The 24,746-nt window shown below is 39.7% G+C and overlaps 1 protein-coding gene across 1 annotated transcript in view; it reads right to left on the bottom strand.

Moving 5' to 3' along the window:
• Window positions 1-23,935, bottom strand: part of LOC124164446 (zinc finger protein ZFPM1-like) — a 139,200-nt gene extending 115,265 nt beyond the window's left edge. The window contains exons 1-2 of the mRNA XM_046541771.1: window positions 23,869-23,935; window positions 22,518-22,628 (exon numbers count right to left, since the gene is read on the bottom strand). Of these exons, the coding sequence (XP_046397727.1) occupies window positions 22,518-22,628; window positions 23,869-23,935 (178 nt within the window). The remainder of the gene's footprint in view (window positions 1-22,517; window positions 22,629-23,868) is intronic.
• Between the last annotated feature and the right edge of the window lie 811 nt (window positions 23,936-24,746).

The following is a 24,746-nucleotide window of genomic DNA, read 5'->3' as shown; positions in this document are numbered from 1 at the left end:
CGGCCCCTGAAAAATTTCTGCCACCCCATCCCTACTACTTTCCAATGGATTACTGAAACCGCACCATTCTTTTATGATTGCTCTTTGGAGTAGAAAGGTTTTTCGTAAAGTTTATAGGGATATACGATATATTCAACAATTTTATTACACAATACATGTGTGAGAAACTTAGGTTTACTTAGATTAACATAGCATTGCAACTCTTTCAAGCATATCTGTCTGTACAATGCTTCTGGAAACACATGAAATTTAAAGTCTAATTTTAATTAGCCATTTCATAATTTTTAACATTTTAATTGAACTAAAATTAATGCCTAAGGAAAAATCTTTCTATAAAAAAAGATTATAGACAAACCGCATTTTGATGCTTACATAATCTCTTCTTCCGGAGGATTGGAGGGATTGCACTGTTCTAGTCTCGATATATCCATCTTTGAAATCCATATAACAATTCTTTCGTTTTTGTTATTAAGTTAGGAGGAATTTCGCAAGGCAAAGTGGGGGCTTGTAGTACTCAGGGCAGATGAAAAAGAATATTTCGAAGAAGGACGTCACGAAACTAATGAAACTGGCTGGAAATATCGAGAGCTGCATTACAGCATTCTTAGGATTTCACAACTATCAATGAATAAATGCTAGAATAAACTATATGCTTTTCATTCTCGCTTATTCTTACTTCTGATGTTTATTTATTTGTTTATTTATTTCCACACCTCTGAAAACAGCACTATTTGGCCTTAACATAGGGGTTTTCGATAACATTTTAAGAATCGAACAGGCACAAGCATCCATGCCCTGGATTAGGGTAACTTACCCAGGCGGGGCTCGAACCCGCAGCCTTTGGTTAGGCAGGCGAGGACTTTACCCCGCCGCCACCGAGGCCGGTAAACTATGCGTTATGGACCAACTATGCGTTTTTTTATACTATGACTATATTACTTTTTATACTATGACTATATACTTCGTTATATATATTTGGTCTAACTACGCGTAATGTTGAGCTGAACATTCTTTTACCAAAAACACACAATACAAGGCGCTATATTAAACCCCGGGACTGCTTCGGGCTCAAAGAATGCTTATCTTCAACACATACGAACGCGTAAAGCAGCCATAAACATGCTCCTCGGTCTCAAATGAGGTATCCCGGAGAAGATGAAATCGGTCATGACCGCTATATGGTAACGAGCACCTCGGAGATCCAACACGGACCCATATGGCACACATGGGAAAGATGAAGACAGGAAAAAACGAGAGTAAAAAAGAAACGAAGAACGCAGACACGCAAATTCTCATCACCTAAACTTAAAAAAAAATAAATAAAATACAATCCACAACAAACCCTCACAGCGGAGGATGTAACGCACCTTTGCTCGGCATACACGCACAAATATGGTTTACGGCACGAACTTTATAACCTACCAAGGTGAGCAATATTCCCTAATGAAATTTTCTATTTTTCCTCACCCCACTCTTTCCTCAGCCTCCTCCCCTTGTATGTACCATCGGATGTATAAAAAAGGAGGCGATAAATAAAAAAAAAGATCGCGCGTCGGATTTTTACGCGCGGAGTTTTCCGGGTATAGGGGATGCGATGCGCGCCTGGGATTATCAAGGGAACTGGTTAGAGAGAAAAGGTGCTGAGAAATGGACTAAGAGACCTGATCAGGGAAGACCTGCCTAATACGGAGGCGCGGAACCATAAGAACCGCCAACCTATGACGAAGCCTTCCCTTATCGCCCGCAAGGTGGCAGGGGAGTGCAGAAGGGGTGACGACTGGGATTTTAACCCAGTCTGGGTCTCCATAGAGATGCTTTGTGCCCCGTTAACACAAGCCAAACGTAACTTGCTTAACCTTTCTGAATGTGCCCAAAATCTGAATTATTACTGTTATCACAGTGTCTTCTAGAAGAAAATATTTAGAAAAAAAATAAACGCCGTGAATTCACTATTACAACATTACGCCAGTACAAATCGAAACGTATTGAATTCTGATGTAAATACTTTTTCCCTGTCGCTGTTCGTCACTTATCAATATAATACTTCTCCGCAAGTTATCAATATGTGGATGCGTTAAAAAAATACTCAAAGTATGCGTGTAGACACTCCGCCATTTCCGAATGGGACCAAGATATAAATTCAAAATCCGAAATAATGCGATACCCTGTTTGGCTAATTAGTTTTATTCAAGTTATTTATATCGATTCAAAATTTTATTCCCACTAATTTTACCTCCCACGAAGAACACAACGAACCATTAATTGAATAAAACATATTCATTAGTCTTTACATAACTAAATTATTTCATCATTCCTACTTTACTAACCCATTCTTAACTGTGCTGCATTCCACCATAAGGTATCTTTGACTGTAAAATTTTGCTAAATCCACTACTTTTTTTTAAATAAAACCACCCAGGTTTCGGTGACCAATACTTACTAATTACCTTACATCATAGCTCACATAATAATTTACTATATTTATATATGTTTAACATACTAGTAATTTTAATACAATACATTAAATTCGTTACATAATAATTTACACATAATGATGACGATTACTCATTGATAACCGGGTCGCTTTATGTTAAAAAAGTAGTGGTTTGATTAAAAGTTTACTATCCAAGATACTTGAAATTATCACCCAGGATATTATCGAAGTTGAGTGTTCCAACGTTGACTTTAGCTTTTGGATACTAGGCAGCCACCAAGTCTCCCTTGTCAATATTTGCTCTAAAGTAACAACAGGAATTACTAGGGTCTACTTGTTGAAATAATATCCTAAGTGGAAGGTAGAAGCCAAGGAGCAGGGAGAGAATAAAAAACAGCTTCTGGAGGAATCGTGAGCGAAAGATATGATGTAGCAGGAAGTGTAAGAAAGAAGGGAAGGGAGGGTTGGGAGTTCATGGCGGTATATGGTGAGAGGACAAGTAATGAAGGTCGTCATCATATTGTATACGAACATGTATATAAAATAGGTAGAAGGACAAGGAAAAAAATGAGAGTTTCCTCAATCTTTTCCTGGCTCTCCCACGATCCCATTTTTTTCTTCCCCAACCATTCGTTTTACTTTTGTTCCATTTTTCCTCCGTACCAGCCGTTCTTAGTATGTATAATATATGTTTTTATTTCCGAGGGAAAATAAATACGTAAAGTTAGTGGAAGGTAGATGAGATAAATAGGCGTACCTATAGAGGAAGGAAAATAAGCCGCCTTTTTCGTGGAAATGTTTGAAGAGATGGCGGGCCGGAGACGATTTTTAGTGGGAGTTAGGGATAGAGGGATATTTCTCGAAGTCGCATTACTTACGCTTAAGAATTATGCGGAAAATAATATTTTTTCCACGGATGTTTAGAAGTTTTTAATGATATGGAGTGCTTTCCGACGACCGAATCTAACCACTAGGCTTCAGCCCAAGTCCTAACTCGATGAGATCCAGCGACGTTAAATCATTGGCTATTTTTACGAGGCGAGGTATATAGAGGGCGGTTTCTAATGGGACCAGTTCATGCTATAGAGGGTAATATATTTAGAAAAATATGTGCAAAATTTTCCCGCACAGTTATGATTTCGGAAACCTTATCGTCATGACGCCAATACTTACCACTGCTTGACATGCCCACCTGTCATGCCTACGGGCGGAAGAAACTACGCAGCTAAGTTGATGTTAAGCAGCCGCGGTAAAATAAGGATATCGTTAGACTGGTCAATGCCACCATATTATACCAAATATACGCAATTATGAGATAAATTTTGCATTACTAATCCTCATATAGGGAAGTAAATATTATGATTAGTCACCAATCTTATGATGTTTGACGCAGCTCTCCATTCCTCTATCCTATCCGCTAGCCTTTTCATGGTGGCGAATTTCATCTATATTACATCCCTCATAGCCTGTTCATTTAACTCAGGACTGTATTTTGGGGCTGTCCCTAGCCCAACTTCCCTTCCACTTTTCCTTATGTGATCATTTTCATCAGGCCAACATGCCTCATTATGGCAAACTAAGTTATTCCGTATTCTTCTTTAGGTTTTTAGAAGAGTTCTCTTTTCTCCCTTTCTTCTCAGCATTTCCTCGTTACTTACAAGGTCGATTGATTTTTATCTTCATCATTCTTTCATAGCACCACATTTCGAATACTGAAGTAAAAATATTTTTAAAATTCCTTAGTGGGAAAAACAGAAAAAGGGCTGCATGAAGATAAAGAACCTTGGAAAATTAGCACAGATTTTTTTCTTATTTGTGCGACGCGTTTCGACGATAAGGCGTCATTCTCGAGCACGTCTTTGTGTCGAAACATTTACCAACAATAACAAATTCCGTGGAAATTCATAAAGTTTGTTCATCTTCATTCAGCATGAATTTTCACCGAGTGAAAGCGAAATCTATCGAATTCGTCAGAAAAAAGAGCCTTTATTTTTCAATGAGTTGCCTATTAATGCGTTTTATCGTTTATCAAAGCTAATTCGGGGATGTGATGATTAGGATAGATAAAATCGGCATATGCAACAATTTCTATCACCATTTTTGGAAAAAGTCAAGCTCTCAAAAAGCATGAAAAGTTCTTCAAAGTGATGAACGGACGTGGCGCTAAACTCGTGGCCACTTCCTCGCCCCTTGAAACATTATGGGTCGTACTCGTCGGCTCCACACTCGTTTTCGGGGAAACCGTGGCCCACCCTCCCACGCGGAACCCCAATTCGTACCACGGGCCCCGTGTCTCCAATGTTCCTCCCGCCCACCCTCTGCTCGAGCAAGCAAGCAAGCCGGGAGACCGGTAGTGAACCCCCTCGAGACCCTGTCGACGCTCCCGTCAAACGATAAATACCCCGGTCGCACAAATCCATCACATCCACGCACACGGGGGTATAAACAAAAGCGAGAAAGAATGGTTTCGGGGAAGGATTTAAAGTGGAGAGGAAGGAGGAGAATGCTGTACGAGGGAAAAGACTGTGGGTCACACCATGGAAGAAACAAAAGATGGGGAAAAGCGCATGCGTGACAAAAAAAGTGAAGTGTTACTACGCGAAAGAATAATGAGGCGAAGAGGAGACCTAACAGAGAGAGATATATCTTTTCTTTCATATAAGATTCTTTTCTTTCACGAAAAACCTTTTACTTTCATTCAAGCTAACGAAAGTTTATACTATGGGTTTGTTCATCGAGCAAAATATTATGATTCATGATTTTCAAAACGGCCGTAGTCCACCCAGCATAAATTTGATACTTTTTATGCCTTCAAGTCTATAATAGCAGTCCCTCTTTTATTTTTATGAATTAATATAGTATAGAACATCTACTTCTTCTGTTAAGTTGAAATGACAGGTTAGGGAGATAGCCATTTCTTCTACAGAATACCCAATAGTTTTATACAAAGTTTGTTTACAAACCCATCGAGTCATACTTTGGTAGTTCATTGAGAAAAATGTATCGCCATGGAAGATGTAACAGTGATAAATGAAGCAGAACCATCAATTTAATAGGATATATTCCTTCAAGTTCTTAAAATAACTCGAAACTGCAATGAGTATTAACATATAAATTCCCACTAGAACATCAGGAAATATGCGTCTCGAAATTTACATAAGTCGAGATGAAATAAACTGTTTTTTCTCAATAAAATCCATGTTTCTCTAATCTTATGAATGGAAATTATCACATGAAGAAGTGGTCATCAGCACTCTCACGAAATGAGGACTAATTCCGTTATCAACATAAAATATACCCAAAGGTGAAATGATCAATAACTTAAGAGCAGATTTGTAATTATTAGTCAAAATCAATGCAGTTACCAGTCAGAAAAGTTAATAAAGTCAGTTAATAATGACGAGCGATTGCCAAACTCTCCTCTAAGAATAACGCAGAAAGCAGAGCGAAATAAAGAACGAGTTCCGGCATTCCAGTTATCGTAAGATTCAAATATTTTCAAGATAAATCCTATTCTGAAATTCCAACGGGATTGACATCGCAGAAAGAAACGTACAAAAGAATTGTAATCTCAAATAAAACTACTGAATATGGAAAAGTAAGATGGCCACAAATGACCAGCACGTAACTCATTATGAAAAGATTAGTTGATACCTGGTCATAATTTACGAAAAAAAATGATGCATGATAAAAACGCTGAAAAAGAACACATTTGCTGGAGGTACTCCGAGAAAAAGCATTAGATGACCTGGGACCACGATGAAGGGGTCCGCGGAGGGGAAACAAGGAGTGGTAGCATAGAGCGCATAAAAAATAATTGGGAGAAAAAAGTGGGTGGTTTTTTTTCGAGTAGGAGGTGCTGGGAGAGGTTCAGAAAAAATTATGAGGGCAAAGACGAAGCTGAAAGGAACCAGGTATTTTCGCAACAATGGCCAGCAGATGCTCGCATTGTTCAAAAGCAACAATGAGCCAAGGATGAAGGGCAAGAGGGGGGTAGCTGGGAGACTAGATGAGGGCAGGGAAGTGCCGGAGAGAGCAGGGTTTCAGGTAAAAGATGAAGGAGAAAGATTGCCCCCCAGGATGGCAGGGCCAAAACAGCCCTGGACACACGTTCCCCAGCGAATAAACAGCTATATAGAGTGTGGGCGCTGTTTATATTCCGTGATAAGAGATTGAAAATTCACCGCGTGAATACATGCGTGTGTTAAATAATCCTTAAGATGGCTTCGCAACTAAAATTTGCTCTTGAAACAATCAAATAGCAAGAACAACATAAATAAAATACAGAAATAAAGTACTGATTATGAGAATTTAACCTCTAATTCCTTGAATGAGAATCGCATTTCTGATTGATTTGAAGTGAAATCATTACTATGCAAACATGTTTGCACCAAGTTTATCACTTTAAACTGGTAGTTTGGTTACATTTGAGGTATTTTGAAGTATCATCTAAAAAGCTATGTTTCTGAGCCGAGTATCTAAGAATTTATATTATCCGCAAATAAAGAAGAGAAATTTCTCCTTAGATCTACGAATACCATCCGTTCACAGAGACTCTTCGCCCTTCACTCAATTTTCAGGAAATAAGTGCATTAATAACATAAAAATTCAACTTTTGACCAAATAAAAAGTCACATGTTGCTGTTCTTTTTCGCGTCATCACGGTCGAAGTTTTCAATGGTTTGGTATGATTCAAATCAGAATTTTATTTTCTTGACCATCTCAAAAATAATGTCGCAATGATAATATTTTCATTAACTAACATCCTAATTATTAAGAGAGCCATTTTTACGCTTTAGAACTAACTTGAAATTTTTTACCTGGAAATAACCGGAATAATATTTTTCCTCAAGGGGACGGATATACTCTTTTTTGTACGTCTCTCAGGGGGAGGGATAAGTATTGCGTAGACCGCTTGCTAAAAAGAAGCCGTACCATGGAAATGGTAAAAAGTCAAGATGAGGATGAAACAGGAAAAGAATGGAAAGCCTGAGAAGGGTAATGTCAAGACGAAATAAAGTGTACATTGGAAAGAACAGAATAAAATTCGAGGCTAGGGAAGGAGAGTCATAGGGAATAAAGGGCCGGCTGGATAAGTAATTTAGCGCGCGGAGCGATGAATAAATCATTCACCACATGCCATTGATGAAGCAGGAGCGTACGCCGTGAAGGAAGGACACCGAGCCACATTCTAAGTAGGGGGAGCCTGAGAGATGCCCGTGCACTCAAGACCCCTCACTCCTCCCTTGTTTTGTTCATGTAACACGTCTCATGCGTACCTACCTACAGATGCCTCCACCTTCCAACATATCCACTCTTCCTGCCCCATACCACAGGCCCCCCTACTCGCTCTTGCCCCATTTGACTCTTCCCTCCGCGCTCCACCACCTTCAATTTTTTTCCGGCATCCCTTTTTCCCGCCCTCCGTCCCTTCCTTCTCCATCGTATGAGTGCACCTTAGCTTTAATTCTTTATCGTCATTGTCTCCCGCGGGTCAGCTTCCGTCGCCATTTTGTCGTGTTCCCAGAGTATGGTCGCGGCGAGGAGACAGAGGGAGAGAAAAGTTGGGAGGCGGAAGACAAAAAGAAAGGTACACATAAGGAGAAGAAATGGCGGGAAAAGCGTTGTCTCGACAAAATGGCCGGCGCGCATCTCACACACAAATACACATGCATGCATGAAAGTGTCTCCCGTCCAATCTCTTTTAAGGGCTTCCAATTTCCCGGGATGGACTTGAGGGACACGGAGGAGTAGTGTTGGTTGGAGGGACGGTGGGGGACTAAGTGGATTGGATTAAGTGAATTCGTAATCGCTTTTAAAATGAAAAAGGAGAGAGAGAGAAAGAATCTGAGGGGTCAAAAATCCTGAATGGAATTAAATTTAAAAAACTGAGGCGCCACTTTTTTCTCATCTGGAAAGATTTTCACGAGCATTTAATTTATTCGCAAAATTTCAAAGCAAGACGGGAGACATGATAAAAAAGGTAATGGGAACATAAATGTGACCCTCCCATTCTTTTTCCCTAAAAACGACAGACATCTGCCGCTCCAACCTCATCCCATTCTTGTGAATTTAATTAACAAGAGGATATTTGATAATGGATGATTTTCATAAAATGTGCGGGAATAAAAGAATCACTTAGAAAATTGGAGGACCCGACTATCGTGTGCCCCTCCGCTGCCATTCTTTTTCAAACCTTTGAATGAATGACACATTGAAAGATTTCATCATCATAAAACATCGAATTAAATTACCTCTGCTCAGAGCAGATTTAACAATGGTAAATCTTCGTGATCATTCCTTTTTATTAAAAATAGAAAATTATAATCATGAGAGTTGAACAAAAAATAATGAAATTTCATTCCAATCTGGGAAATGTAGACAGTAAGATGTAGTAAATGAGAGATGACTTAGCTACCTCAATAATTATATCGTCAAATTTTCTTTAGCATTATATGATGAATATGAATGCTAAAAAGATAATTCCATAATGTCTTCCGAGCAATTAAATATGTAATATTGAATTAGTGAAACAAAAATCGCGTTTTAACGCAATTTTTGTAAAGCAATTTATCAGACAAAGCTTGATTCGCAGCTATTTACAATAAGAAAAGGTGAGAATTCATCAAAAAGTACTCAAAAGACGATTATTTCAAGAGTAAAGTGTTATTTTAAAGCTTTGTGTCATATTGAACAAGAGAAAAATCCTACTGAGTAACAACATTTCCGGCGGTAGAGTTAAGGATACCGATGCTTCCCAAAATTTGACTTAAAATTTTTAGAAAATCAATTCAACCGGAGCCAAAAAAAAGTTGCAACACCTTGCTAATTTATGAGGCATCGGTTCCATGATCGCACGTGCGACCCGTCGAGGAAAAATCTGCTTCCTGGCGTGAAAATCGTCCTGGCGACTGGGGACGAAAAAGCAGATAGGTGATTTATAGCCCTCCCTCTGATCTGCCCCTCTCCCCATCGAAAAATAACATGACAAGAAATGACAAAGAGCGTGTTCCAAGCTGGACACCGTCGACAGCAAATCACGGATTCGAGGATTATTGAGTTTTTTTTCATCCTTTTAAAGGCCAGCGGCTATAAAACTTGAGATAGGATAAAGGGGTTTGTGTTAGTGGGAAAGAGGATTGAAAACTCTCTCGGCCAACAGGAGGGAAGGGTGGACGGAGGCATCGGACGTGAACGTGGTCCACGGATAACAAAAAAAAATCAGCGAGAGGGTGGGTGTAAACTTCGTGCTATTGTGGTCGCCACCCATTGTTGACCAGATTTTGACGAAAAAAATCGATGGCTATAACGTGAATTATGCCTCCAAAAAATGAAATCCGAAGCTCGGATTTATTTTTCACGTGCTGCTTTGAAATTATCGGATTATGAATGTACCAAAAGTTGAGTTGCAGTAGTGTCTGGAACGAAAAAGGGGACGCAAAAGTAATATAGAGAAACTATTTGAAATGGAAACAATTTTTTTTCTCCTATTCCATCCATGTCCTAAGGCAGTAATTTTTTATAAAAGAATAATATTATTCCTACTAGACTTTTCCAATCCATACTACCACCCATCAGAAGTTTCGTCCTTCCTAACAATGATCTCGTGCGGTCCCGCCGGGGGATTCAAGTGTGCATTACACGATTCCCCGAGTAGAATTGTCTGCGTCGTCTGAGAGGTTTTTGGGTTTCCGAAGAATGGGTGGTCGTTAGCCAGACCACGCTTCATCGGAGAAGCCCTGAAGGGTCCGCGACACTATTAAAAATTCAATGAGGAATGGGTGAACGAGAAAAGAAATATGAGGGAAGGGGGACAAAAATAATAAACGAGATGTTGACGTCATGTGCTAAAATATCATTCCTGACCACTCTGATAAATTGACCGCCTGAGCATGCTCTAGCCACAGAATCGATAGATTTATATTTATTATATGTACCTTTTTAATGTACGCTGGGAAGAGATGACCCATTCATAAAGTCAAATTATTTGAGGAATTAACTAATTCGTTAGGATTTCATTAGGACCGTTCTTATTCGGACCGACACAGAGAACATAATATTAGAATTATGTTTCCAGGTCCCATAGAAGCGATAAATTAAGGGAGATGTTTTGCCGAACGGATAGATATGGGAATTCATTTTTCCCCCGAACCATAAAGGACTTAAATAAACGCTAGTCCCAACTTCGTAAGAGCACTTCATTTTTTATGTGTATACGGCTGATGTCCTAACACCCTCTGCCACATGCCTTTTAGGCGGCTTGCGGGGTATTATGTAGATGTAGATGTATTCAGGGCAATATGTCACACAGATCTAAAGTTCATAGGCAGTACCTACGTAGTCACTAAAGCATTAGCACGCATGGTTCTGTTCTGGAATCAGCTTTCAACTATGGCATGACTCATTCTGCATGAGTCAAAAAAACACTAGCATTTGATCAATTTCCAATATTATACCTTTGCAATAAACACACAAAATAAAGAAACGTTAACATAAAACCATTGGACAAATTGTCTATGCGCCAACTTCCACTTCGTTCTCATTCCTTCGGTGGCTTTCATAAATCGTTGATCGACCAACGAAAAATCCCAATCTTTTATGAGCATTCTGTTAGTGCTCCAGGGAGAGGTAGAAAACCTCATCGTAGCCCTCCAGGAGAACTGAATCCAAAATACGAGGTGAGGAAGGCCGAGAAAATGTTTCCAAAATCGTGAGATCATACGCCAGAATCCAGGTCAAGTCAAATGATATTTTCCGCGAAAATTTCTTTAATTGGTAGGTATTTATGTCAACATAAAGCTGCGAGTGAATGTCGATTGCGTTCTCCACCAAGTAATTTTTTGAATTTTCCTCACATTTTCTGTGATGGAGAATTTCATACTTATGACAATATATCATTCACAAAACAGTTATTCAGAGCAGAGACCACTCACTTATTTTATATAGGCACGAATAGTCCTGCTCCGTAACCAACCGACCTTTGCCGATATAATGAAAAAAAGAGATGGCTATGCTCAAGTACATACAATGGCCTTGAGACTGATCTGAAACGCGTCGTACTTAATTAATTAAATTTGTGGAAAAGTACAATAATTACAAATTTTTCATTAATCAGTGTGTCATTACACAATATCTCGCCTGCATTAGTTACCTTTCAACCTTTGTTGATAGGAAACATCTGTATGAAATAATATGTACACTAACTATGAAGGAATGAAATAAGATTCTCTTAGATTTATTTCTCATACTGAAGCTTTGGGAAATTCCAAAACCGTCGACCAACCTTCGAACACTCTCAACCTTTCACCATCCCCACACATCTCGCGAGCCCTCGAGGGAGAGGTAGAAAACCTCACCGTCGACCAGGGGTAACTGCTCCCGGAATATGCGGAGGGAAAGCCCGGGTAAAGGTGGACGGGGTGCCCCTCCCCACGAGTCCCATAACACACCGAGTGATGGCGGGTTTGGAGGTGAGGAGTCTTGCCTTGGTATGGGAGTAAGGAAGAGGTAAGCAGGAGAGTGGAGGGGAGGCTCACGCTGAAGGTGGAAGGGCGGAGAGGAAAGAGAAGACCCAGTTGACAGAGGACTGGGAAATTGAATTCTGGGATAGATTTTTTCTCTCTCCCTCACTCCACAAGCCCCACTACATCCAGGGCATACACCGCTCCATATGCGGGATCCGCGAAGGGGTGTGGGAAGTGGAGGCTCCATACCCACCAAAGAGGGAGGTCTCTCTGGGTGCTGAAGTGTGTATGTGCGAAGGATTTTTACGTTTTGGAGCGTTTGGTTGGTTTGTGTGGAGAGAGAGGGAGAGAGACTCGCGAAGTGAAGGTTTGCGTGTTGGGAGGATGAGAGTTTGGATGGCAGGGGGATGTGAGAGAGAGAGGCGCGCGGTCGGTGGTGTGGGGAATTAGGGCGTGATGAGAAGTGTTGGAGTGTGGCAGGGGATGTTTGAGGGAAGGAGTTGTTGGGGGCGCGGGTGAATAAGGCATAGAGATGCGGTGAATGGGGATTCAAAGGAATGGGAAAATTCGGGTGTGTGCCGCGATGTGCGGTGCTTCGGTCGTATCGAGTGCGATGCTAGAGGTCGATGCCGAATTTGGCGATACGTTTTACAGGCTTTTCGTCGCAAAAAAAAAATAATGAGATACAGGTGCAGATGAAATAATTATCACAATGTAAGTAAACCTTGAGACAAAAAAAGTTCATTTATATACAAATAAAATTGTATATTACTAGATATACACAGTGGTTCTTTTATATTTAGAAAATCAGTCTTATTCCATAAAATTTCAAGGAAAATAGCTTGCGGTACAACTATAATACTTCAATCAAATTTTTGGTAAAAAATCAAAAAGTAACTGGTCAAATTTTATTGTCAACAAACCTCAAGAAAAACATTAGGCATGAAGTCGTAACCTATATTATAACCATGCAACTACACGTGAGAAAAGCATTGATAATTATATTTACATAATTTTCAGAATCAGAGGTAATTCCTACTAACGACTAATTATGAGTAACTATTGTTGGACAATGCGACGACACAAAAGTTATGGTAAAGGGAAGCATGTTTACGCCTTAGACATGCAATTATACTTTACGGCGGTATGCGGCGTAATTGTGTCTAGGTGCTACATGTGAAATGTGGTCTTTGGGTTCTGATAAGTATTTTCACTGCCGTTGACTCAGTTAACACATTGCTGTTAAAAGGCGAGTTGAGTCGAGAATATTAGAAATTACTTCGAACTGTGTTTATGTAAAAACATTTTATATTTTCCACTAATGATTCGGCATATTCCAACTTAAAAAACGGGTTTAATTTTATCAATAATGAGGAAAAAAGTTTTGCGGTAGATGCATAAAATTATGGCGTCAACTTAAATAGGAAATCGAGCCGATTTCCAGCGTGGAATAATATTTTGCAGTCTATTCAAAGCGTAGGACCAACTAAAAATTTTCAAACCAGAAGTCAGCATAAAACCAAGCTTAGATTTAGAAAAAATTAGAACAATTTTTAAGAGTTTAACTATGCATGTAATGGAAGCCCTGATAATGTTTCTTGCTTTAATTACGTTGACGCCAAATGTAGTTGATAAACACGCATCGCAGAGACCTCTCAAAGGTGATACTCAGCTTCAGAGGTATCGAATACATAAGAAGAGAAATAGGAAGAGGTCCAGAAGAGGAGTGAAGGAAAGGAGAAGGGGAGCAGTCTTCTTTGACCTTGGATATGTATTTTCGAATGATTTTCGGCAGTATACGGTGGAGTAGGTGGTCTTGGGAGTAGAAGGTAGTCGTTGGGTTGCTTGAAGATCTTATTGGATGAGTAGGTGGAGTAGTTCAGGAATTTTCGAGTAGAGTATGACCTTAAATAAGAAATTTCCTGCGTGAAAAATATTTTGCGGAGTAGTCAAAGAGTAGGATCAATTAAATACTTTCAAACTAGTAGTCGGTATAGCCATAGAGTAAGTAAATATACTTACTCTATGGTATAGCGCAGCCATACAAATAAGCTCAGATTTAGGAAAAATTAGTAAAATACAAAACAAATTATGGTCGTAGGCTTTCCCGGCGTATGGAATTGTGGAAGGTTACACGGGATTTCCACTGAGTCAGGTTCTCCAACTCCATCTCGGCCGACGTTTCGATGGGCGAGTTGTCCATCGTCTTCAGGGCATGAAGGTTCCAACCCAACGACTACCATCGTCTTCATGCCCTGAAGACGATGGACAACTCGCCCATCGAAACGTCGGCCGAGATGGAGTTGGAGAACCTGACCCGGTGGAAATCCCGTGTAACCTTCCACAAAACAAATTATGTATATTATGGAAGCCCTGATGCAGTTTCCAGCTTTAATTACGCTATCACCAAATTTAGTTGATAAATTTACATCGCAATGACATCTCAAAGGTAATCCTTAGATTCAGAGGCACCGAATGTGTAAGGAAAGAAATAGGTGAGGTGTAGGAGAGGGGTAGGTGAGGGGTAGATGGGGGAGAAGTCTTCTTTGCGCCTTGGATTTGTATTTTCGAATGGTTTTCGGCGGTGTATGGTGGAGTGGGTGTTCTGAGAGTAGGAGGTGGTCGTTGGGTTCGGACTTATATGTGTGCGTGTGTGTATGCTTGGATATCCTATTGGGTGAGGTGGAGTAGTTCGGGAATTTCCATCGGGGAGTATGAATTGTGAGGGAATCTCTGATTAGAAAGGAGGAGTGGGAGGTTGGAGGTGATGGAAGGGAGATCGGGAAAAGGGGAAGTGAAAATGGAATTGGAAAAGATGAGGGAGTGCATGGGGGGAATTATATGAGGGGATAAATAAACGTACGGAGGAGGAAATGGTCGGGAAGAAGGAGTTGGCGGTTTCGATTTGAAGGGAGGAAAAAGCAGAGAAGGAAAAAGAGAAAAAAAACTGGATGGATATAGAAAGAGAGTGTGAGATAGAGTCAGAAGAGTAAGTATGGGTATAAGGGAGACAGGGGAAAAAAGGGTGAATGCAGGAATTTCTTTAAGAGGACTCCGAGAGTTAGAGATATAACATTAAAATGAAACGGTAATGGAAAAGAGAATGAAAGACTGAGGCAGGTGTACGAAATGAAATATACATGTACAGGAGAGAAAAAAAATGCGTTCATATATTTATATGTATGGAGACCCGAGAAGTGGAATTGGGAGAAAGAATTTCGATTAAATATTCCTTTAATGTTGAGGCTCCATTAGAAACGAAGCGGAGGAGGAAAGTTTATTCCATCTCTCATTTAAATGTAGGATAACATTTCCAATTTTCCGAATGACGCTTCCAAAAATAAATAACACTTTGAGTCCCCGGATTTTCCGGAACTTCACTTATTTTCATCAAATCACACGGATTCATTTTTTGTTAAGCACGGCAGAGGTGTGCACATTATTTCCGACGAAAATCACTAAAAGTTACCACTGAGAGATAAATTAGAAAAATAACCTTTTGGTCCAGGGGATTGATTTCAAACTCTATCATGCCGAGATAGAATATAATACATTTGCCAATGACCTAAAAGAAAGCTTTTAAAATGACAAATTTCAGACGCAATAACCTCTGTGATGAAGAAAATATCAGATCACATTTTAGCAAGATTGTCTATTATCTGCATTTTAAACTCTTGAATTGACATTCATAAATGCTGCAATTTTTAATATATTTTTTTGAAAGTTAATATTCTTCAGCCAAAAAATGAAGAGCGATGCATCTGTTATCAACTATTGAGGCAAGAAAGGTAGGTACAAATTACTACTGATATGTTATATTTAAAGATATATCACTATATTTATGTATTTCGAATGAGTTATATTTCTAAATGGATAACGAAATGCAGAATAATATAGGGCTGAAAATTAATTCAGGATTGAATCATGAGAAAGAAGACAAACCACCTATAGACTTACGCTACTGGCAATTTTTTTATGAAAAGGGCAGAACAGGTATATTTCTTTGACAATTTCCCTTCAAGAAAGCAATAACTTCTCCTCGAGAAAGTTGGTGTAGTGTTTTTTACCTCCGTTTGAAATACCAAGAGCGGATTTTCTGTCAATAGTAATCGTATTCCCATTTTTATGAAGAGTGCGCATGTTTTGTACATTTAAACTCATGATCAGTTGGGACTAAAGGTCACATTTGTTCGTTTCATTTGCACATTAAAATATAGAATAGTATCATATCATTGATAACGTTTAATTATTTGATTCTTAATGCAAAGATTAGACTTTAAGGAGATTGGATTATTCGGCATCACTAAAATGAAGTAAAGTTCACTCCAGTATAATTTATTTCCATTTTTATTATTAATAATTTATCCAGAAATTTACAAAACGTTCCATAGTCAAATTCTCACGGCAGGTAAACAAACCATTACCGATACCCTTAACCGCCACCCATCGTACATTATCTAGCCGTGAGTGTACACTATTAACATAGGGGCCCCTATCTGATGAGAAGGTTATATAAAGAACCAGAAGGTCGCATCTAAAAAAAACAAAGCGGAGGAAATACCGCTCATGTCCTCACGTGGGTGCCATCGGTGGGAAAGTTTCACTGAGGAGTAGGTACATTTGTCGCCTCGGCCGGGGGATAAAAGAATGGGGAAACATGCGCGTCGGCTTTGATGGGAGTGAATGTCGACCCATCGGGATGCGGATAAAGAGCCGGAGAGGGTTGGGTGAGAGAAAAGAAGGGATAGACACCTTTTGACGCCCTTAATGGCCGATGGGAGAATGAGTTCGAGCCGGACTAACTGGTTGTGGGTGGACGGCTATCGCTGAAAAGGACCGGTGCGGCGATGCTGAGGTGCTAAGAAGGGTGGTGAACCTCAAGGGCAAACCGGGAGGATATTGAAAGGACAGGAAGAGAGAAGGGTGAAAATGTTCGAAAAGTTTTCCGTCTGGTGTGGGGAGATGTAAGCAGAACGCATAATGGTCTAGGAGATGAGGGAGGTACCCGCTAGGATGTGGATTATAGAGAGAAATGAGATATATATGGACTAGAGCCGGTGCGCGATTCGTAAGGACGGAGAAAAAAAATATGTGAGGGCATCATCCCTACTTTGGGAGAAAAGCAATGGGGCTGGATGAAAGAATGTAGGTCGAGGTGGTTGGAAACTTCTTTTAAAAACCAACGTGGGAGGGAAGTATCGCACTATGATTGTGGAAAAAGGTGAGCAGGATGGAGGTGAAAGAGTATCCGCGGATTCTAGAAGGGAAACGGAAAGCTAGAATGGAATTGAAAGGGGTGGGACCACCACCCGTTTCCTTTTCTTTCTTCTTAATACGACCAATGGAGAGCATCGGAGAAGGTGGTATTTCTGCTTCTCCCAAAACGCATGCAAGTCGGTTGTGGGCCGCCAATATTTTCTTGTACACCACACCTTCATTGTATATATTTTCTGCTACTAATTTCTTCTCCATGGAATACTTATACTAATAATAGCAAAACGCCTTCACTGTAGCGATATGGAGACTAGAAAGGAGATTTATCTATCTTACTCCTCATCAGTGAGCAAATGCTAAATATTTACATAGATTAATATCGTAATTAAATATCATGTATGAAAAATATTAAAAGCCGTCAAAGACAAAAAATTATTAGAAGAAAAGTATTGAAATAAAAATCCAAACGAAATCATACTTGATTAAAAAATCAAATTGGGAAATACATAGACACGCCCAAAGTCACCTTGATAAAGTTATTTAAAAATCAATGTAAAAATTTAACTTATCTAAAAATTTTGACAGAAAAGTAAGTGCGTTAGAGTAGCAGTTCTTATTCGCTCCACAGTTCATGCACTCGAAGTTAGTCCTGGGATGGCAAAATTGGTGCCTTGATGCGTTATCACAATTTTATTATTCCTACCAGTGACCTAGTGCCATTATCAAGGAGGAGAGGAAATAAGAATCATTTTTCTTGAATGACAAATCCTTAGTTTTCAGAGATGGTGAAGTTCGTGTCCACACAAAAACCATATATGCTGCATCACATTGGACGTCAAGTCATCCACATTCATTTTAAGATACTCGCATTAGCCAATAATAATAAAACATTATATTGTTCACATGCGAATAAATAATTTTCACATATATTTATATGCATAATATTTCTTCCAAACATGCCAAAAAAATTCATGATGGCCTTCTTCCATTTGTTAACTGAAAACGGCTGTAAATTATTAGGGAGACTTCAACGACTCTATCGAAGAAAAATCAAAACAACAAGTGTGTTAAAAATCTAAGCTTATAATGATGTGCAGTGCACAATGCGTAGCTAGTATTATTGCATAAGTAATGTAATAATATCTGTGGAAAATAATTTCTGCTATAGGAATTAATTAATCGAATGAAAGAAGCTTCCGGAAAAGTCTACCTTGTCCAAAACTGGGAGTGAACTTTTATACCTGCTCTCAAGCGGTCATTCCCCATGGCATATTTCTTCAGCGATCTCCGCATTTTACCACTCCGTTATTTTGATACGACCAGAAGTCCTTTCCATCCCTTCCCTCTTCCAAAGGTTTGAGGAAACCTTCTCACCCAACCAAAGCTTCCCTCATCACCTGACCCATCTATGATCCTTCCTTCACCCCAGTAAGATCTCCCATCCGAGACTGTCCCTTGTCCTGCCCCGCGGACGAGAAACCCTTGAAGAGGACTTGGCGGATGTGGAAGGGGAGCTTAAGACCCTTATCCCACGGATAGGAAGGGTTAATAGACCTACACCCTAGACACCCTACTCGGGAGACCGCGGTGGTCGAATAACCTGCCGAGAGGGCATCGTGTGAACGGGGTCACTTTGCTCTCCATATCCACCCTCCTAATGGGCTACCTTTGAGACGCAAGGCCGAAGAAGTGGGCAGTCCCTTCAGCGAACGCATCGGTAATGATGAAAAGGTACCGCGATACCTGATACGTGCATGAATAAAGAGACTATAAGGGGATATAGAGGGTGTTGCCGTGGCTTGGAGGATGTGGGAACACCGATAATGTGGGGAGCGGTAGGCTAAGAACCCTTCTAAGAATACTGCGTACCCTTCTTATTTATTTCTGATGGCACAAACGCATATGACCAAGGTTTAACGGCGATCGCAAGCATTGAGGCCGATGACCTGTCTCCCCGGCCGACGGACATTGGAGATCCCACGTCCAAATGAATGCTAAGGCTTCGGTGAAATTGAAAAATTGAAGAGGACGACCGTTAACTAGAGTCCTGCTTTTGGTTTCTTGGTGCGGACCGTTACTATGCATAACAAACTCGGACGCTACATCAACTAACAAAAGTGATTTTTGGATTTTTTTAAAGCTTTCCCTTTGATGCCTCTGCGCTATTTTTCAAGAGAATAACGGAGACTACCATAGATGGGTTAATCCCATGTATTTGAATAAGCATTGGATATTTTTACCCGAATTTTGCTTTTCTATTACCTCTTTTGACTTGGAAATGTTATAATATTTTACAAGAAAATGGACTACACTTGCTAAATATATTAACTCTAAGTTAAATTTTCTGTCTCCTCTAATATTTCCACATCGATTATGGCCAGATAAAATGGCAAAGTTAGTTACTCAGCACATGCGAATTAAACATAATTCTTTATTTAGATTTATTGGTGTCCTAGTTATAATATTTGAAACAAACCTCACGCCACTCGTCCGAATAAGAGACTCAAGACGTTGGTTACACTCATTACCTCCAGCATATATCGTAATAAAATCAATCGATGGAGTCATAAAATAGAAAACTGGATCAAAAACCGAAATATATTACTCAAATTCACAAACATTGATATTTCCCGTCCGAATGAAAGACTCAAGATGTTGTTTAGACCCATTATCTCCAGCATAAACCATGATAAAATCAATCGATGGCGTCAAAAAATAGAAAAATGCATCAAAAACAGAAATATTTTACCAAAATTCTCAAACACACAGATCAAGTCAGTTAAGTCTTAACTTCAAATGGGAGAACGATGTTTTCCTCAGGTTAAATCGCTGTCAGCACATCACAAATAAAACGTTCCCACTGAGTTTATTTCCCTCAGCAACCAAAGAACAATACAAAAAAAAGTTTTTGCCTCGAGTGCTCTCTCCTATACGCACTCAGCCGAAATTAAACGTTGACCTCATCGTCATTCCCGGTCGAGCATACTCATGGCTTCAATCCTGGGAATGTAACGAAAAAGGAAGACCAAAGGAGAGGACCAAATGGACGCGAAAACCGTTCGAATTTCAGACAATGCCGCCGAAAAAAAATATTTAAAAACACCCTTGAGACAAACACAGACCGGAAACAAGTCTGCGGACCCCAATGAGCGGCCGAAAAGAAGAGGATATGAAAAATTATCGGGAGTCCCAAACGACTCGGAGACGCGAAAAATACAACAATGGCGAGAGGGTAGAATGGCGAAACTGGGGATCCGGCAAGGTCGCATAGGGAGAGACAAGGGTGGAGAAATGGAAGGAGGGAGAAGTTGGAAGAGGATGAAAGTAAGGTATGAGTCCTTTGACAAAAGAATTCGCCCATTTCCCTTCCGCACGTCCGTTGGTGCGAGACAAAAGGCAAGAGAAGGTGAGGAAGGGAGGGGTAGACCTGAGGTAGAGACACCGAAGGAGAATAATACGCGGAAACCGGTCTCCGTAATGATTTTTTCTTCTTCCCCTCCTCTCAACCCTGTCCTTCTGTCTTCTTTGAGGACCGCAGGGGTTTTAAGAGAATATAATCCGCGGGAATCAACAAGGGTCAGACTAATCCCGGCAGCGAAGGAAGAAAGCCCGCCCGAGACCACTCGGGTGTGCACAACTAAAGAATTCGACAGGGAGAAAAACGAATAGGAAGCTCCCGAGCAGTCGGTTGGAGTGCTGGATTTCGCGCTCCGGAGGTCTGGGGTTTGCATCCCGTCACGGGGCAGGTTTATCAACCCTTCCGAGTGACCTGGTTGCTGCAACTTTATTTTTTTGTGTTTCGTCCAAACAAGTCCGCAGGGCATTCTGACAGGATGGGACTCTGTAGACGGCGGTCTCCGCGCAATTTTTTTTTTGGGGGGCTGAGGGGGGTAAACAATGTCGCTGGGTTTTCTCTCGACTTGCGTATGTGTGCGCACATGCCGTGATGGAGACCAAGGTGTAAGCGGGGCAGCTTTTGCTGCCGATACTTGATATGGTGCGAGAGTCTCACCGAACTGCAAATAAAGGCAGCTGGGATAACAAGATCAGCTGCAAGAGAAAACTGGGAGGTAGCGCAAATGAATGCTACTCATTTATCCCAGAGAGGAAAACGACGTAACCCCATATTTTTCGCCTCAAATTCGCGTCACGGTATTACAAAATTCAGTTATTTGATAATATAACTGAATTGTTTAATTTATGAAATGATGTATTGTATGATAGTTCGTAATGATGTATTGAGCCTCGTATTTTCCAAAACACAATGATTACTTCTTGAACAATCTTTAAGTAATCTATATTATATCCGTTAAATATATCAATAAAATAGGTCACCCGTCAGTTTTTAAGTAATTTTCAAATTCAAAATTACAAATATATAGAATGTTTTACTCATCATCCATGGAGTAGTTATGAAAATTTGAAAGTTAAAACCGCTTCTAAGCCTTACGGCGTTAAAGAAAAGAAAGTAGCCGATTATAGTTATTCATTCGATTCCTTGTTTACTCGTAAAAATCGCAATGCATATTTTAAAGTTTTATTTTTTTCAATTTAGATATGATTATTCCATGGATTCTCTCATATCTGAACCAGTATCCATATATTTGAGAGTGACATATTTTAGACCGGCATAAAGATGTACCTGGTATGACACACAATAGATAGTTCGCTTCTGCGACCCTTTGTACTTGATTTAACTTTGGCTATGGCAACCTGATTCGCAACATACCAGATTTATCTTCAAATCTTTCAAAACTAGATACCCAGCTTCACAAGTACCTCTATTTAAGGCGCTGCATAGTGTTAACCTTACCAAACCAGTGTGTCATGGCAACATGCACAAGAATGGAAATGTTGAGGTAGGGTACCAGAAACTGCCATACAATTACCGGACGTAAAGAATCCTCATCCATGTATATTACACAAGAGTGATCCCTGCATCATGAATGCTGGCATTTGAAATTATTGCGGATAATAATAAATTAACGGTTTTCCTTTCTTAAACGATTATCTGTATCTCGCAGTCATATGTATGTTTTCATTTAAGTAAAAAGTTACTACAAACGACGGTAAAGGTTCAAACATTTTGTGGTTAACACAAAAATTATCCCTGTTTATGAAATTAAATACGGAATTACTCATAAAGGCTGAAATAATATATTTATTTCATTTCCTAATCACTTCGATTCACTGCAATAATCTGGATTACAAATAGGTATCAGTGAACTCTTAATCAAGAATTCAACGGAAGAGGTTCTATCGCATCCATAGTAGCATACTTATTCAATATAAAATATACAAATACATTTCCCTGCATAAACATGATCGGGAGGCTAAAAGCAATGCACACCAATGTATTGCACCACTCTAAATGGCGAAAAATTGATAAGTCCTTTATCACTCACCAGCATAGGCTTGTCTGTTGATCATAGCCAGCGCTTCAGCAGTTGTCGGCACAGGCTCCGGCGAAGAAGAACCCATCCTCTCGACCCTTCCCTGGCTCGCCTTATCCATTTCTGTAAACAAAAACGAATTATAAAGTTAAGTAATTAAATAATTTTAAGAATTTTAATCAACATAAAAGGTTTTTGCTTACGACAGAGAAAGCAATCCCGTAATCAGTAATTAGTAACAAGAGCCGATCGATAACATGAAATATTCCATTCATAATATTTATAATTAAAGTTTTTTGCACCAAATTATCAGTTCCACGTAATCTATAAAAGCTGGTAATTCATATTTTTCATGTTACTCACATTCTATAAACTCTCTTAGCTATAGTTGTAAAGAATCTGATCAGAAGAGTAAAAGAAATTCAGCCAATCGGAAAACCGTAATTTGAAATAGAAAAGGGATAAAAGGCCGAACTTATTCTGTTAATACAGAATAGAATCAAAAATGCTGCAGTACAAAGTCAGGGCTGAAAGTTAGGCAAGTCAGGACTGAATATTTGCAGCCTCTCTTCGTCCTTCATCTTAACGTTGGAATAATAATTACATTGTTTATTTAACACTATCGTTTTCCATTTTATTTTAGGGTATTTATCACCGCTTGTGATAATAATGAGTTAGCGATCATGCACAAATAATTTATGTACCTACTGTAGGATGACAATATCCTTGAAATATTGAAATCACCTCCCGTACTATGTAATGAAATGTGCGGTTAATTCTACCGGGCTTATTAAATTTTTAGTAACATAAATCCTTCACCCGAGGCATTTTTTTGTTTCATTTAACCCGCTAATGCCTAGCGGTACCATATGGTACAAGCGCAATACTAAACGTACCTTTTTTGTTATTTATTGTAATTTGTTTGGCATTTTGAGGTTTTTAAACAGATAAGCATATTTATAATTACGTTTTTCAGAACATTTTGTTTTTATGAGCAAGATTTGACATTTTAGAGTAATTTAGAATGAAATGAATCTTTTTTTTGCGAAAAATAGAAAATATTTAACTTTATTGGCATTAAAATGTAAAATTCTAAATGCTTATTTCATTTCGATTTTTTAACCCCTTAAGGGCCAAGCGTTACCACATGGTACGAGACTGCATCCTCAAGACTACTAGTGCTAAAAGTATAAAAATTGAACCTAATTAATAAGAATTTAATTGATTTTAAAAATTGAATATTACGTTCGGATGAAAATTTTAATTCAGGCGTTACCGGGACAAGTCACAATAAAACCTCAGAGGTTGAATCCCTTTGGATTTCTCCTGGACTCAGTGGCAACATTGCCTCTAGCCATCTCACCTTGGTGGATGCAGCTGCCACTAACGAACAGACCACCAGAACCACCCAGGGCCTCAAGAGTACTCATCGTGGAAAGCATCAACGGAACTCGAGAGCATCCTTATCTAGATTTCCGTATATTTGCCTCGAATTCTACGATGTATCCGCCTGCATATTTCGGAAATTGAAAGAGGTCGCGAGGGTAGATTCTTATAGGAGGGAAGCCGACCCTCAGACCGAGAATTATATGCCCACACGTCGCAACCATGTATCCACTTTCTTCGTCAAGATGGACTTTTCAGCTCATCCCGATGAAAAGAACTTTTTCTCCCGGTTCCTAGATGGGTACAGCGGGGTAAAGGGGGAGAAGATAATCCCCACTGCTGGCACAAAAGGCACCCTGTGAAGGGTCTGAAAACGCTAAACGTTCCCTTCTTTTTTCCTCAAGCGAACTGCTTCACGGTTTCCATTGTCTGACCAGGAGTTCTCCTTTCTCTCTATATCTCTTCCCATTCTTTCTCCATCCTTTGCTCTTACTCCGAAACGGTCCTTTTATTAATCCCGCCGCACAGTTTCCTGTCCTCTTCCCTCTCATGAGCCACCGACTTATTTTTCACCTGGACTTATTTTTCCCTTAAAAATACGAAAAACCCTCGCTCGGGCCCGGAGCACCGCAAAAAGGTTCCCGTGCGATTATTCCTTAGTCGGGTCTTTTCATGCGCGAGTGCCGCCGTAACTTCCTCCTGCGGGAGTTTTTGGGAATCCGCATGAAGACTGGGGTGAGCTTCCCCGATTTCATACCAGTGTTTCTTTTACGTAGGTATCCTGTTGAATTGGAGAGAGAGCTAATTCTATGTCTCCCAGTTGTAAGCTGTGTATTATATTCAGGTTTTTACTTC

Source organism: Ischnura elegans, chromosome 8, assembly GCF_921293095.1.
Source record: "Ischnura elegans chromosome 8, ioIscEleg1.1, whole genome shotgun sequence".
Lineage (NCBI taxonomy): Eukaryota > Metazoa > Arthropoda > Insecta > Odonata > Coenagrionidae > Ischnura > Ischnura elegans.
The sequence above is the reverse complement of the archived record's forward strand: the minus strand, read 5'-3'. Positions and strand labels throughout refer to the sequence as shown.